The sequence below is a fragment of the Poecilia reticulata genome, linkage group LG15 (genome assembly GCF_000633615.1).
Source record: "Poecilia reticulata strain Guanapo linkage group LG15, Guppy_female_1.0+MT, whole genome shotgun sequence".
Classification (NCBI taxonomy): Eukaryota; Metazoa; Chordata; class Actinopteri; order Cyprinodontiformes; family Poeciliidae; genus Poecilia; species Poecilia reticulata.
Genome location: NC_024345.1, coordinates 26,666,920 through 26,683,826, shown reverse-complemented (window position 1 = coordinate 26,683,826; position 16,907 = coordinate 26,666,920). Strand labels below are relative to the sequence as shown.

General features: G+C 37.0%; 1 protein-coding gene across 3 annotated transcripts in view; it reads right to left on the bottom strand.

The window, feature by feature from the left end:
• ate1 (arginyltransferase 1) overlaps positions 1 to 16,907 on the bottom strand; it is a 58,011-nt gene that overhangs the window by 35,095 nt on the left and 6,009 nt on the right. The window contains exons 4-8 of one of the 3 annotated variants that reach the window (XM_008430321.2): positions 15,533 to 15,636; positions 15,161 to 15,397; positions 11,086 to 11,282; positions 7,093 to 7,221; positions 5,048 to 5,176 (exon numbers count right to left, since the gene is read on the bottom strand). In XM_008430321.2, coding sequence (XP_008428543.1) covers positions 5,048 to 5,176; positions 7,093 to 7,221; positions 11,086 to 11,282; positions 15,161 to 15,397; positions 15,533 to 15,636 — 796 coding nt within the window. The remainder of the gene's footprint in view (positions 1 to 5,047; positions 5,177 to 7,092; positions 7,222 to 11,085; positions 11,283 to 15,160; positions 15,398 to 15,532; positions 15,637 to 16,907) is intronic. The other 2 variants (XM_008430322.2, XM_008430323.2) reach the window with 2 other exon arrangements.

Here is a 16,907-nt window from a genome sequence, read left to right as displayed (position 1 = left end):
TTTTCCATCATTTCACATTGGTCCATACATGAAGGAATGAAGCACATTCTGTGCAAATTTAGATATTGCTACTTCCTATGCATGCAGTAATTCGAAAAATTGAGTGTGCAACTCTGTTGACCGAGTGTCTTTTTGTGCCACTGCTCGCTTGTTTCTTTATCCACAATTAATAGCCCTCCATCATCTTGGGCTGAAACTTCAAAGTTCTATACATGAGTGAATCCAAGAGGTCAAACAGTCATTAACTAAATTAATCACAGGTTTAAGTCTCTTGCTGTGCCAGATACCGCAAGAATACAGTAAGCCAAAGTTTTGTTTTGTTTTTTATAGCTGGAATATTTCCAAAACTACAACAATACACTTTGACTATTCCAAACTCTACAGGCATAAACTACAAACCGCAACAAACTAAATCCTCTCACCTTCAACGTAAGTTTTAAAAGCCATTTAAAGTGTGAGAAGCAAAGGTGAAACTAAAAATGCTACACAATGCCTTTACACACAACTTCAATGTGTACCACATTAAAAAGGCATGAACAAATGAAAGAGACTGCTTAAATATAATTATAACCCGAGTTTACTGCACATTAGTTTACCAAATATGTCACCCATGAAAAGTCATTGGCATATTTGTCACATTATTAAACAATGGAATTAACTGGTGCTTTAATAATGTGCCTACAAGTCTAATAAGAGCAGTACTCATAGAAAAAATGCTCCAAACAACTACTTTTTGACTTGTGGAAACTAATTCTATTGAGTCAGCTTTGCTGATGTGCAGAAGAGCTCATCAAGATGCCAGTAAAGTGCAATTTTCCTCTCCTGGCTCTGCCAGTCAAATTACTAACTGTAAAACTTCCAATGTGCAGTATAGCTGAAAGGCACAAATAAAACATTTGTTGAAACTGGGGGAAAAAGGCTGGTTTACCAACAGAAAAACAGCTGCAGTTATTAGATGACATCATTTATTGGGGCCTTGCAAAATTACTGGCTGTTGTATGTGTGTGAGTGAGACAGAAATACCAAAAATTAACTTGTGGTTGAATACTGTCCCATTTAGTAAGCCACAACCTAAATGTTAACTATGCATTTAAAACTTTTAATGCATCCAAATGGATACGTGGAATGTGCCTCAGCTCTGAACATGTTTTCTCAGTCTCTCCTCCTCCTCCTCCTCCTTCTTATATCACCTGCAAGGTTAACCCAGAAATGCAAATCCACACTGTCACAGCCACTGCAAGACATGAAGTTTATGCAAAGGCAAAGTCAACTGGCATGAAGGAAGAAAAGACGGATTTCTGCATAACTTCAATAGCACCAACTTTTTTTCCTCTGATCAGATACAGTCAATCCATGAAGCTGCAGATGGAACATCCTTGTGTGCATCCACACATGGAGTCCATCTCTTCCTCCTCGACTCTCCCTTTCTTACAGTAAACACCCATCTGTGTACAATTAAGGCTCGCAAGCAGCCATTGCAAGCACACACGGTTGTGTTCTTGCACACATTCAGTACATTTAAACAAACACATCTGCTTCAGCCTAATTGCTACTTCAGCCTCTCTCATCAGTTTGAGCTTTGTACAGTCACACTGCTGCACTTATAAGTGACAATATGCCTGTACGAGTTACGTACAGGCATAAGTAGAACAACTAGTAATGCCTGTACAATCTGTTAATATTTTTGTTCTCTTTGGTTACAGCTTTGCTTAACGTATATACAAATACGTTACAGAGACTTGTAATAATCATGCAAAGCTCAGAGAGTGGTAAAAACAAACCAGTGTAGAGTTACAGTGGAAACTTGGTTGCTGAGTTCTGTTGAATGCCCTTACTGTGCACTAAGATGCTGCAAATAGTTATTTTTTTTCCATTTGTTATTTTACAAATTTTTACAAATCCTCCCCCAGACATTATTTCAGGAGTTTTTGTTTACATCAAATGCAGATGTAGCAGGATTTGTTTTTCTGACAATGATTCCCACATGTGCAGGTACTGAGAGTCACGGCTCAGTGAAACAGTTAAGACCATTAAGCAACTTACTGTTTGACTTAATGTGTGCGTGCATGCCTATCCGAATAATTGCTGGTATGTGCTTCAATTCTGTCAGGAAACTAAAATTAGATGAAGAGGAAATTTTTTTTGGCTATTTTCCAGTCATGCTTTGCCAGGAAATGCATACATCCTTATACAAACAAAGCACTTCCCCCTATTAGGACCTTATAATCTCTAAAGATCGAAAACTTTTGGGTAGGGTTAACTTCACTCAGCACGAACACATAGTTTTTTTATTGTCGACTGGCTCAGAACCATATTAATTGTAACCAAATATGTACAAAATGAGATCAACGCAACAATAAATACTAAGCAAGCAAGAAGAGGGCTGAGCGGTTATGTGGAAAATATAAAGATTTGTTTTATGCCAACTTTTCCGGACTCCAATTACCAGAATTCTCTGTCCATTTTAACAAGACTGAAAATCTAAATCTATGGCAGATATTTCATTTATTTATCCACTTTTTTACTTGTGAATAAAACAAACAAAACAAAACTGTGAAACATTTCTATCAATTTCCAGACTGCATACAAATCCTGATGAGCTCTCATCTAAAAAAAAAAAGAAAAAGAAAAAACTTAAGACTTTGATGAGTCCAAAAATAAAATCTGCAGATTTTGTAAAATATTGTAAAAAAAAAAAAAATCGCTTTGAGTGGCAACCACAACGGATCAAACTGTACAAATTAATAACAGAGCTCGCAGAGGAAAACAGCAGGTTTGCATGTTAACCCAGCATTTTATTCTTACAGTCTGTTTTGTTTTAGCTCGTCTTATTTGTTACATTCCAGTTTTACAGCAGGAAGACTTGCAAACACGAATCTGAAGCTCTGCCTTTGCCGTTTCTGCAGTGACCTTATGAAAGCAGCATTAGATTTGTATTAACATGCAAAACACATCCAATCGAACAACAAAACACATGCATGCACTTGCAGCAGCATTTGTTGCTTCTATTTATTTAAAACTTATTTCATAATCAAAAACAGACTCAAAAATATTCTAACAGCAACATTTGAAATGTCAAAAAAATGGCTTTGAGATAGTTTTACTTTCTTCCCCTCCAGAGTAATTAGAAGTCCACACATCATTTAATTGATTTATTCAATATTTTGACCAATATTAGCTTATATTATTAATATAGTGGAATGCAAATGCTTCAAAACAATTACGCCCAACTTGACTGAGTAGCTTTAAATGCTGCATTTGCAAATCAACCAGTTACTCATACTGCATTTAAAAAAATATTTAAAAGACTTAAAATGAGAGAATACTGAAACAAAATACTGGGAATGTCCAAGAACTAAAAAATGCTAAGCAAAGTACCACCACAAAACTCCATCCTTGGTTTATACTGAAAATACAACCTTCCTAACAGGGCCATTCTCATTTATTTCACTAACCTAGCTTGGACCTGGTTCCTGTGGATGAAAGAACTGCAGGAACTGATTCTTGGAAAAATATTCCTGCAGTGCAACACACCTTAAAACCTATACACGTCCCAGTGAAATGGGTCAATTTTACGTAAACAGAATGAATGAATAGTCCCCTATAAACGCTACACCTCAGGCATATAAATGAATAGGTTTTCTTTAAAGCAAAATTAACCCAACCATAATTCACCCCACACTTTACAAACCTCTATAGTCAGAATATATTCAGCATGGAAAACCAATTAAAAAAAAAAATCTGTGCAAAAAACCTCCAGGGAGCAGAGTCACTTATGCAGTTCCACACCTTTATGTTACATATATATTGAGCTGCAGCTATTCACGCATACTACCTTTTAATAGAGTTAGTGCTATGGCACCAGACAGGAATCTGACACGGTCTGCCCAGTCTGACAGCCTTCGTTATTTATTAATTACCGTACTTTTACAAGTTGTAGAATTTTGTATATTTACCGCAGCCTGTTGGCAGAAGGGTGGAGAAGGTTGTTTTTCCACCCTAGAGGGATAAAGGCCCACTTAGGTTGGATGGGGTTTCTGCATACAAGCTTTTAGAATAATTTTACACGGAAATAAATTTTATTGTAACTTACACACCAAAAAAGTCACAATATGGTTTTCTGTGTCTTAATTATATCTAAGCTTTAGAAATATGTTGACTGAAGCTTGAACTGTTTATTTAGTGTCAGCCACATTTATTGTCCCTGATAAATATTTGTAGAGATGTCAACAGAAATTTAGATTTTACTTAGTAGCACCATATCACACCAAAAGAAAAAGTTAGAAAAGTACAACTTTTAATTTGAGTACATTTTGCAGTGGGGAAAAATGCCAAATGTTAGGAAATTATTATTTTTAACAACATTATATGTTACAATTATTAGTTTCACTTAAAACACCTTCAAATTAAATGAAATTGAAACAGTGTTCTAATTTAAACCTAGAAGCTTTTTAGAAACTAATATCAGCATAAACTATTAATAAATAATCAATGTCTTGTAAAGAGAGTAGGAAAGTAAAGACAGTAAAAACAATATTTATATTTAAAAAAATCTATGGTGTTCATAGAAACCATTAGACTATATTTACATGTCAACTGGTTGTTCAGGAGTGATGCTGAAAAAGCCATCACTCTCCTACCATCACAAACTTAGATATGTGGAGATTGATAAACCTTACCGAAACAAAAACTGTACGCCTGACTTCTAGGTCAGGTCCCATTTTAATAATAAATTGGCTGAGGTTAAAGTACGTTTCAAGATTAAGAGATTAATAAATTAGTGGATTTGTAAACATTTTTATGGTGTGATATCTGCAAGAAAGTGCTGAAGGTAAAGTCTCTAACCTTCTTATTACCATCTTATCAGCATAGCCTGAACTTCTCATGGCTAATATAATTCTGTTCATAGTTGGACCTAATTAAAGTGCCTGTTTATACCCACAGTCTACAATGAGATACAAGTGAAAATAAAAATGAAGCAGCAGGATACTGTTGGAAGCATCCACAGTAACCTCCAATTAGGTGAGGGATATTAATCATGCAGTACCTCACTCTCTCTACATTCACTTGGGTCATCACCATGAATGGCCATCTGGTAGCGGGCGTACAGAGCCGCCGATTGTTGATACGACGCAGAGAACTGGGGGTCCTCAAAGTTCACCGGCACTAGCCTCACCTTCAAGCACAAGGCGTGGAGGAGACAAGGTGGAGGGGGTTGGGGTTTATGAGGATTGACAATAAATTTGAAGACGATGAACAATTAGGAAAGACGTTACAAAACAAACAAACAAGGATGAAGGGATGCACGGTTAGCAAACAAGCGCTTTGGTATCTTTAGATAGGCAGCAGTGTTTTAGTGATTGAGCAAGGTGGTTATGCAGCTAGACGTATTTTAGTTAGCAAGTTTTGCACAAGGCAAACTTCTACAGAAGCTTGAAATCAAATTCTAAGAGACTGATGAGAAACTTGAGGATGAGGCTAGTGCACTACTCAGTTTTTCACTCAAATCGCTCGGAGAAACCCATGACGCAATACAGTGTCCATGGTCCAGGACAGTAGAAATTTTTGAAGAGATCACAGCAGACAGACCGAAACATCCTCTTCTTTAATACCAGAGATTCCCATAATGACCATCAAAAAACATCAGGGTAAGTGTTGATGCACTCACAAAGAAATTAAAACCTGATTGTAGTTTGAATACGAAGGTCTACTGAATAAAGGCACAAAGTTTAAGAGTTTTTAAGTTACTACCCTCATACAGAAACACATTTAGACAAACACCACTCTCAACAATGATTGTTTGTTTTTTTTTAGTTAAAATATTATTTAATTTATTGAGTAAGAATTGTATCCAAACCAACCTGGTTGTGTGTGAACAACTTCCCCGCTAAACATTAACTGCTTGTGCCACCCCCTGGTTTGTAATAACTGGCAATTTGTTGTTTATGTGGCAGTAGAGGAATTTTGGCCCATTTTCATTTACAGTGTTTAATTTCAGCCCCTGTTGAGGCTGTTTGAGCAGGAACAGCCTGTTTAAGGGCATGCTGCTCCATCTCCATCAGATTTCAGTCAAAACTTTAACTAGGTCACCCCAAATCATTTCAACTTTTGGTCTAGCTGGTGCACTTTGGATCACTGTCATGCTGCATAACCTAAAACCAATTCATGGATTCATCAGTTACTGTAATTCAACCAGGTCCTGAAGAACCTGAAGCACCTGCACCTTTGAACTCTCCAATGGACGCCATTTTTGGTCTCTTTATTGTTGTTGAATTATGAATTCTGATTTTAATGGAGGCAGTTGAAGCCTGCAGAGCTTAAGATGTTGTTCCGAGTTTATATGTGACCTTCTGCAAGAGGTGTTGATATGTTGTCAGAGTAATTTTGAGAAGTCCTGATATATACATTGTTTAATGTTTCACTGTTTTCAGGAGTCTCGTCTTCTTAATTGCTTTGTAATCCTTTTCACATATCAAAAAATGCGTCTCATCAGTTCTTGAATTTCCTTAAACTTTATGTTGCTTATTTGTTTCTCGATTCTTTTCATTTAAACTTTATTTAACAAGGAAAGTCCCTTAGAGGTTAAAACCTCTTTTTCCAAAAGAGTCCTGGCAAATCTGCGGGGCGGGCATTGGGTGTGGTAGATGAATTTGAGCTCAGCTTTTGTGTGTAACTGAAGTTGTGAAACAAACAGGGTATTTATTATACTTTTACATAGGACCAGGTTGGCTTGGATAGCTTTTTTTCTATTAGCAAAATCCACATTTAAAAACTGTTTTTTGTGTTCAGGTTATTTTTCCCCTAAAAAATTGCCTTTCCTCTCACAAAAATGTTCATTTTTTTAGTTAAATTTCTAGAAAAGGTTTTTTTTTATTTTGTTGATTTCACCTTTTCAAATTTAAATCAAACATTCTTAATTGTACTAAACTTATTTTACATTTTGATAATTTGACAGATCGGAACTTCTAATCTATTAATACCAAAAGATAAAGTTAGAAAGGAGCTTCAGATGTATCGCTGAAACTGTCAAACCCTCTCTGTCCCTCCATCTCTGGGTAAATGAGGGTTGACCTATGCCCACCACCCGCTGACCTGGCTCTCGGAGGGTTTGTCAGGAGGATCCTTGTGAATGGCCATCTGGTAGAGTTTGTACACCTGGTAGGAGGCGTCGAAAGAGGCTTTGAACTGCGGGTTAGGGGGATTGGAGCGCACTAGCCTCACCTTCAAAAAGAATATCAGCAGACAAGGGTTAACTTCCACACAGAAAAACAAAGAGTGATGAAAAAAAAAGAAAACATGAGAGGTTATTAAAAAGCAATAAAGGAAAATTAAAAATAAAAAAGCAGGGAGAGTTTGAACGAACAGTTACAGGTAGCAGACTTGGCATGTCTTACAGAGCTAATTCAACAGTTATAATGTCGAATTAAAGCATTTCACATTCAAAATAGAAAATTGCAATGTAGTCGCTTTTGTAAAAAGAAAGCCACTCCCTCCCCTTTAAATTCAAGAGCATTTCATATGTTCTATGCTGTAACATGAAGGGTTTTGCTGTGCATTTCTGACAAAATCTGATTTCTATGCCAAAACATATCTTGATATTACTAATAGAGTTTCCCTGAAAAATTGAAGTGTTATTCCATCATTAGTGTGTTAACTCTGTTTTCCAACAACTCATTGATTAATCAACTTTTGATGTAGTTCTATACATTTCCTCATTTTTAAGTTGCTTTGGTTAAAAGCAACTGCCAAACGAATAATCATAAACATCTCCATTTAACTGTGGGCAGATAGAACTTGGAGAATAAGTAGAATGTTTACATAGCATTAAACGCCAGTACAGTCTCTCTATTTAGATTGTCAGGACAAACTCAGTTATGTGGTTTGCCAAATTGTATTACATACCATGTACAATAGGTAGTAAGACGATGAGGAAGTTGCAGATCTATCAATCACAGGTAGTGCAGTGAATCCCCAGTGTTCCCAAAAACCCCTCTAAAAATGCTGATAACTGAGTATTTTAAAGTTCAAACACCAAATATGCCTTAATATGCATTACTAATACAGTGGAAATCATTTTACAGCTGAGCTTATCACCTACAGTCTTCCTTATCTCAGCTCTTCAGGGTGTAGCCAATCAATGCCAACCATTAGCGTGTCAATTTCAGCTTCCATGCTGCTTTTTTTTTTTTTTACAGATATTTAAATTTTTTACATATCTTCTATAAAAAAAGTTAGAAAAACCCATAAATACTCAACCACAAACAGGCAGGAGTCCACTGTGCTCCAATAATAGGCTTCATAGCGGTTCCATTTATAGAGGAACTCAGGTACTGACACATTACCTGGACTAGTATCAGCTATCAATTAGTTTTGAGCCTGTTCATTTTTTATGTTAGCAACTCCAGAACTGATAAAGAGGGAGGGCTTTCTTTTCAACATGACTGTGCATGACATAAAATCATAAATAAAATAAAAAAACCTCAAAAAAGAGCTCAACTCAGTGACTTCACCATGTTGTTCAGTTTTTAACTGAAATCAAAATATGTTTGTATGAAACTGATGACGGCATGTGACCAACTGCTTACTAATAAGTTGACAAACATCAATTGAATTTATGCTGTATCTACTATTATATTTCTAAATTCAAAACTAAAACGATTAAGGAAAGTCAGGTACTTTAACAATAAGAATTAATTGTCTGATCATGTTTTGATGTAAATTTATTAAACTATGGTAAATAAATATGTGAAAAGCTACTTATACAGCCTCTTTCAAAATAGGAGTTTACAGTGTCCTAAAGAAAATAACAACCAACATCAAAATAACTACCATTAGTCAAATAAACAATTTTTAAAAGGTGTATTTTACAATGTTTTTATGTTCAAGAGGTTACAATTGAGGCTATTAAAGCTATGATGCCAAAATATACCAACTCAACCCAATAATAGAGACATAGTAATCTTGTTATTTTGTTCATAGACCCATAGTCATAAAATGGAAGTTAATCCAGTAAAACTTTCAAACTAATGTTCTTTAAATAACTGGTTGAGATGAGTAATTTGGTTTAAAAAGAGCATTTTATAGGGAACTCCAAATAATACACCACATTTTCAATTACATTTGTTTCCACAAGAAGCCCTTTCAAATCAGAATGCATAATAATTTTAAAATCTGATCCCAGAATAATAGATCCTAAAGTGGAGCATACTTTGGGGTAGGAGCGCTCTTCAACAGAAAGCACAATCTTATAAGTCTCAAACAGATAAAATACATGAACATAATGTTCTGTTTTAAAGCTTCAGTGGGATAAGACCCTAATGCAGGACTTATAACCTCCATAAAAGAAGTTGCCAAACAATGAGTAATATTTTTTAACAGTCTATAATATGCTAACATCCACAGTCTATTTTTTTGTTTAATCAAAATTATTGGAGAGTTAAGAATTAGACTAAATAGAAAAGAAAAAGAAAATCAGGACAAGATTTTTGGAAAGAGACGTGTCTGAGTGTTGCTTTCTCAACTTGCAGCTCCCCTTTTTAATTAAGCGCCTCTTCGTTTGGAAGCTTTTGTTGGCCAGAGAGATGCTGCCATACGAATATCTGAGAAGAACAGGATGCAAAACTAAACTTGAGGTTTGTTTGGCTTGGATAGAATACCGACTCTCTCATGTGAACACTTGCCATCTTCACCTTGTAGCCAAACCAAAACACTGAGTCTACTGGACATAGAAGCCATATAATTAACTACATCCTTTACTCACATAATCCTAAACATTTATTATTATCAGTCAAAATTGACTTTACTGACAGGGAGAGGCTTTATTTTACAGTATCATTTATGCTTCAGTGAAACTGACGTTTTGTGTACATCTATGGTGTAATATAGCAGAAAAAGCCCAGCTATAAATGATCAAAGAGAGATTTATCAAAAGTGATTAAACTCCAAAGATAGTGGGCGGCTCTGATGATAATGCTGTGGAGTGTTCCAGTTTCCTTCAGAAGCTAAAACATATGTGATGTTGTTATACTGACCCCTGGTGGTGGAAAATAAAACCGCACCGGCTTTTAAGACCTGAAAACAACTAATAGGCTGATTGTAAATCTATATATTTGTCCTCCAGATGCTTTCTGAACAGTTTGTTATAGACTTAAAACAAAACATATAAATAAAAGCAATGATATCAACATCCTATTCTTTCTCAATATTTATTTTTCAAACAGTGTCTTCCACATTCATGGTTACTATTAGACTTAAAAGCCTTGAGTCAAATTTACATTATTTTACAGTAGAACAATCGCTGCCAAAAAAACTTTGATAAATTTTCTGGAGACTTTTTTTCTTTTTTTTTTTTGCCTTCCTTATCACCCTCCTTGAGAAATGAAAATTTAAACATTAATACAAATATAACTCTTCAAGGTCAAAGTTAGTTGAAAAGCACTAAAATGAGTCACAGATCCAGAAAAATCAGTTAAATTGATTAAAAACGCATTTAATTTTAAAGAAAGAAATCTAATATTGCTTCACTACATATGATTTATACTGCAGTATTGATGATGTAAAAGCCTCCCTAAAGCCTTTAATTAACCTTCATCTGAGAAGCCTAACCTTGCACACTCATTTAGTGAAATTAAATGATTAATGCAGGCTAACAGATGAATCCAATGTAGAAGCATTGATTGGGAAATGGTCTCACTGCCTGCTTCGCTGCAGCATCTGGCTCTAAATCTGCTTCAGACCAAAACTGACGTTATGCTACCAACCTCGGTCAGAAACCATTGCCAGCCATCATTCTACATCAACATGTTTCCTCCTGAAAGTTTATTTCCATGTCTTTGCTTCATGGTTCTGCTAAATACTGTGGTTTCAATGTCATCTAAAGTTTCATCGGTCTCTGTGGTGTGCCTGTCGTTTTGTTGAATTCGATCTAGGAAGATCTGCTTTTTCCACTCAGCTATTGCTTCCGCGCAAATAAACACACGGTGAAGTCACTGTGGTCGAGGAAGAGGCTTTAACCAAAAAATGGCATTTCTTTACGAAAAATAAAGCCACGTTACAGAAGCAGGCCGCTTTAAAAACTCTGCTCACCTCAAGGCGATCAGAGGAGCTGTCCTCTAAGGACTCGCTGATGAACTCCTCCAGTGTTTTGGTTTGGTTAGTATGGGCAGGCTTTGCTGGCGAGACTCCAGCACCATGTTGTCTTTTCTGGTCTTTCTGAAGACGACGCTCCCTTCTTAAATCTTTGGCCTTTCTGCTGGGCGGACGGCTAGGATCTGCTCCCAACCCTGCGCCAGAAGAGGAAGAATGACTGTCAAAACAAAACTGGAGTATGAGACTAGAACTGGAATTAGTCTGATGAGCAGATTCAGATGATTTTCCTGACCAGCCAGTTGGAAACGGGTCCCAACAACCCTTATCGGAGTGGAAGTTACTACTGAAGGAGGAAAAGGATTTGCTTCATGCAGATTTCTTCTAATTTCTGAATTAATTTCAGTGTCAGGCAAAAATATCTGAATATCTGCAGATCAGTTTTCAAAAGAGGATTTCACTTAATGTTAAAAGCTAAGAACTAATTTCTTCTAGACCTGTACAATCCAGAAATCACTTAAACAGAGCCTGACAACATGAAGCATGCTAAAATATTTCCAAAAGTAACAACTCATCAAGAACAAATGAAAAACAAACTCATTGACATTAATCCCTCTAAAGAGTGACACAAAAGCATTTCTAAAGAAGTGGGTGACTTTCAGCTTGACCGATTGTGACTGGTAACTGAGTGGAAACACACACACAAAAGAAAAAAATCTAGATTTTCCAGTCATAGTTGCCATCAACAGCAGCACTCTTCCATGTTGAAGTTGCTACCAAGTGAAGCAGATTCAAAGTTGCCTATTTTCTGCGTCAGTGAGGTGTGGCGGCTACTTAATAGGAAACAGCATGTTGGCTGTTAATTTAGGCTTCCATTATTTAACGAAGTGAGTTCAGCAACTGCTCTTTTTAAGCATTTTGAGCTTTCAACCTCTGTTCATGGAACATCTTGAACATCTTGGACTTGGAAATGTTGGCAAGCTTTAAGTAAATCTCAGTGTTAAGACAAGCGTTACGACCTGTAAAGAATACTCAGTGAGGCTGCTGTTTCAAGTTACAATAGCTAAACAAGCTAACTACTAGCACAGTGCTAAAAAACAGTTTAAAATCTCACGTCAGTCAACATTTTCTTTTTAGATAAAATTGTAGTAAAGCTCTGCTCCACAGTAACTCTTGTTATAATTTTAAAGAGAAAAACTATAACTACGCTGCATTCTCCTAGTACTCTCCAATTTTTGCATTTGCTGTCATTTAAATGTTTTACTTTTTGTCCTCTGTTCATATAAGCTGCATTTAGTTTGTTCTATTTAGCTACACGTTTGAAAAATGGCTCAGAACTAATTTCTTTAGCTGTATTTCTCTTTTACTTCTTACTTTTTCTCTAACAGAAAGTAATCTTGGATCTGTGATTCCGTTTCCTTTTTGTTCGTCTGCTCTGTCTGAAGGAGGGATTGCTGCAAGTCAGTGACTCAATGCAATATCCCGAGTTTCCACAGACAGAAAACATTTCTGATGAATAAACTAAACTCGATACTTGAACTTAATAACTAAGATTAAATTAACTTTTATAAAGTGATTTGAGATTACATGTCAAGTGACATGTTGTGAACTGGCACTATATAATTAAACTAAATTGAATGGAGTCAATTGATCTGTGCATCTCTGGTTTCAGCCTAAAACTATGCTGAAAATCCAAACATTGGGCTGTTTTATGTGTTGTGGACATTGTTGCAGCTTCTGAACTGTTATAAAGCAATAAAGAATGGGCAAATAAAGTCCAGATGGTTACCAGGTATGTAGTATTTACTAAGACGCAGAAGTCATCATAACTAAAATGAGTTTATCCCCTACAGGAAGAAAGCTAATGGAAAGAGTTTTGTTTTTCATGCACGCAAACTGTTTTCTTTGTATGTGTCCCCCCCTTTTCCTCCCCCACCACTACAACGTCTTGGGCTCCTTCCAAGCCCTGTAGGACTCCGGGCATCCCATGTCAACAGTTTACACCCCCACATCCTGTTTGGAGCAATAAGGAAGTGATAGCCGTATCCTGCTTGCACCGCTGCCAGCTGCCAACATCAGCCCACTGACGAGCTTTCCCCTCTGATGATGTCATGAGGAAGAAGCATCTACTTTAAAGCAGATGCTGTCCTCTGAAGAGCAAATGATTGCTTGTTTGGTGGGTTGCTGAATCTTGAAGTGCCTCCTTACGCTGCCTGTTTCTGAGCCGATTGAACCGAAGTTGTCAGTGCACAAATCTTGTTTTGCTACACCCTCATCAATAACAGATACTTTCCTTATTAATATCACACCGAGACATGTTTACTCCTGAGGATAAAGAATACAGCTGCAGTGAAGATAAACTCTGGCAGATTACTTCCTGTTCAAGACGGATGCTTTCAGTCCTGCAGTTAACACTTCATAAAATCTGGGATAGTCATCGTCCATTTTGAAGGAAATTAAACAAGATACACTGATTGTAAAGTGTAAATGTAATTCAAATACAGCTGTTTTGTATGTAAACTGGAAAGATGATCCAGGTCATCCAATGTCAGAGTTACTAAAACTCACAGGGGTTTCTGCTTAAAACCCAAGTGTGAGTCATTTTCTGTCTACCTAAGAAACTTTCTACAGTAATTAAAACAGGACAATCTTACATTTCTGTATTGGCTCGTTCCTTTGAGACCCCTGTCTGCATGTAAGGCATGGGAAGTCATGTTTTCTCAACCTGGAACTGGATCCTCCCTAAAGGTATAAAGCCCCTAGTAATAAAAGCTGAGGAAATATATGACCAGGTGTTTTCTGTTGGAGGTAAATGCAGGGGTGGCGGGGTGGGCAGTAAATCCTCCTGTTTCCGCTTTGCTGAAAAGGCTTGTTATTCCTGACACTGTAGCTCAGAGAAGGCTGGTGCTGACACAGGCATAGTGGAACAACAGCACTGCCACTGTTGCAGTTTCTCACTGAATCTTAATGTCTGCGAAAAGCTCAGCTTGTTCAGAACCATCCTCCCCCTGCGTTGGGAGCTGCTCTCATTAAGTTTTTGGAAATGAAAGTTCTACTTCCTGTATCTAGAGGGAGTGTATCATCTCCCCACTTGAGAATTGTTGATTCATTACAGAAAGCTGGCTATGAGGATATCCTGTGCTGGCCAAGTGAGGAGAGGAATATGAAAGACAAGTCCAAGTCACACAATCTCCTAATAACGAAGGGGAGAGCTCAGCTGCCTCCAAACTGCTGCAAAGCGGGGCAGCTTGGTGAACAGTGACACCTTCTGGAAGGCAGTGGAAATTAAATATTGCAGAACAGCAGCGCAGCAGGAGTCCATAATGGCTAGAAAAAGCTACAGAACATTAACATTTTCTAACATTTTAATGCTTTATAGGAGAGGTGTCCAAAGTGCGGCCTGGGGGCCATTTGTGGCCCTCAAAGTGATTTTGTGTGGGCGTCAACTGCAATACAAAAATGGCACAAACTTGTTTTTCCAGCTCAAGGCTGGAGTTGAAGAGGATAAATCTTACAGTGAAAATGTCACCGCCTTTTGAAAAAGATATAGCCAAAATAAAGTCTCATAAATATCAAAGGTACAACACAAAGTACTTATTTCATTAAATTTCATAGTAAACGGGACCACAAACATTCAGTGACCCTCATTCATGGACTGACATGATGCACCCTTTTAGTAAACTCCACTAAATAAAGCAAGTGCTTTTGATCTATATGCTGTAAATGTTGCTCAGAATAAACACAACAGATCCAAAGGTAACAGAAAAAACACTCATCGTTAAGGATGTTTTGTAGCTGTGTTTGTTTGTTTTTTATTTTTAAACAAAGCAAACCTGCCAGATTTTATGTTTCAGATCTACAATAATCTACAGTTCACCTTTCTATGGAAATCAGACTTCTTCATTTTATGAAAATGTTGTGCAGATAAAAACAAACATTTAGCAATTTGGGGGGGAAATTTTAGTTAGAAATCTATTATTTCATGGCCCTCAATTATTATCAACTTAAAATTGTAAAAGTTTGGCTCATGGGAATTATGTTTGTTTAAAAAGAGCTATGCATCTTTTTTTTTTACCTGGGTTAGGAGTTTTGGCATCTGTTCCCCCTTCTGAGACAGAAGCTGAATCATTCTGGGAATTTTCTGAGCTTCCAGCTGTAGAATCCACCGAGTTTTTCTGAACTTCTTCAGCAGCAGAACAGTTTGGTATTTCATCTTTAATATCTGCACTAGCATCAACTTTTAAATCTGACTGACAGACTTTAGTAGGTTCCCGTGGACCAGCTTCTTCGCAGACAGAATCCATTGGCTCCCCTGCAAGACATAAAACAAACATTTATGCAACCAGTGTGTACTACAATCCCAGATCCGGTAACAAGCTGCTCGTACGCCAATGCTTTTCATACATTTACAAAACATTTTCTGTGCATGCAGGAGCAACCTTCTTACCATCCTCCTGTGCTGCAGGCAGGTCTCCTTTAGAAATATATTTGCTCATTTTCTTCAGGATTTTCTTATGAGATTTAGAAGGCTGGAAATTCAGTGCATGACACCTTGAGGGAGAAAAGATCAAATAAAGTTAGAAAATGTTCAGTTTGGGTGGACAGTTCCTCTCCAAGATTTGCACTTCTACTGGTGTATTTCTTTAGTGGTTTTAAAGTAAATAATTTGGTGCCCAAGTTTAATGTCTGGTAGACTTTTTCTTATCTACACATTGTCATAATTACACACTGAGGCCCAAATATAAACAACACAAATTTCAACATCCCTTAGCAAGTCGTGGCTAAACTAAAATATAACAGGCTTGTCATGCAGTCATCATAAAGTCGGCTGAATAGTTGAACAATGGTACCGCTCATTTCAATGGCTTGGTTTCCTTGCACTGACGAGGCTTTTTAGTGTAGTCGATAGTTTTGTATATGCTCAGGTTTGAGCAACTCTAGAACTTAATGTTAGCCTGATTTATTCATTGCAAAACCACATCTGATGTGTGTTTGGCCTTATTATGCAGCTGGAACACGCAAATAGCTCTACTTTTCAACCATCTGATCCAAATTGTCAACCCCAAATAATAGGGAACAACAGAGTCATTTTCCACAGTCAAGCCACTTTTGCCATGGACAGAGTGTACTAACCCAACAAACAAGCCGCCCCTCCAAACTTTAAAGCTCGTGTGAAATTTGTAAAAGGCCACATGAACAAGCTAAAAGCCTTCTGGAGAAACTTTTAATGAGAGTCTTTAACGATGAAACGAAGATTGAGCTCAGTGAAAAGAATAATGTTTGGGAAAGTCAAGCTTTTAGACTTTGGAACACTGTTCAACTTTTAGACATGGCAGTGGTAGCATCATGCTGAGGGTCTGTTTGGCTAGCCAGTGGTACTGGAATCGCAAAAAGGATAAGGGATAGTCAAAAACTGTCGCTGTCTCAAAATTTTTTCAACATCACAAGAAATCAACAACCTTAAAACTAGCTTCTAATTGGATAAAGAGGTGCAAACATTCACCTCCTGGAATACCCAGCCCAAAACAGACTATGATTAAAAACTTAGTTTGGGCCAGAAAAAAAAAAAACAATTTAATAATTATGCCAAAAAAAGCATCTAAACATCCTGAGGCATTTTAGGTTACAGGCACTCAGGAAGATGAGTGCCTGTAACCTAACGTTATGGAGGAGGTGCAGTTTATTAGAGACACAACTGAAAAATAGTTGGCAGTGCATGTATACATTTGACCCTGTAATTTTCATCCTTTGTGGATCATAGCGAATGCACAACAAATTTAAATATTTACAAACAATTCTTGTTTTGTCTTTTGGCATACAAA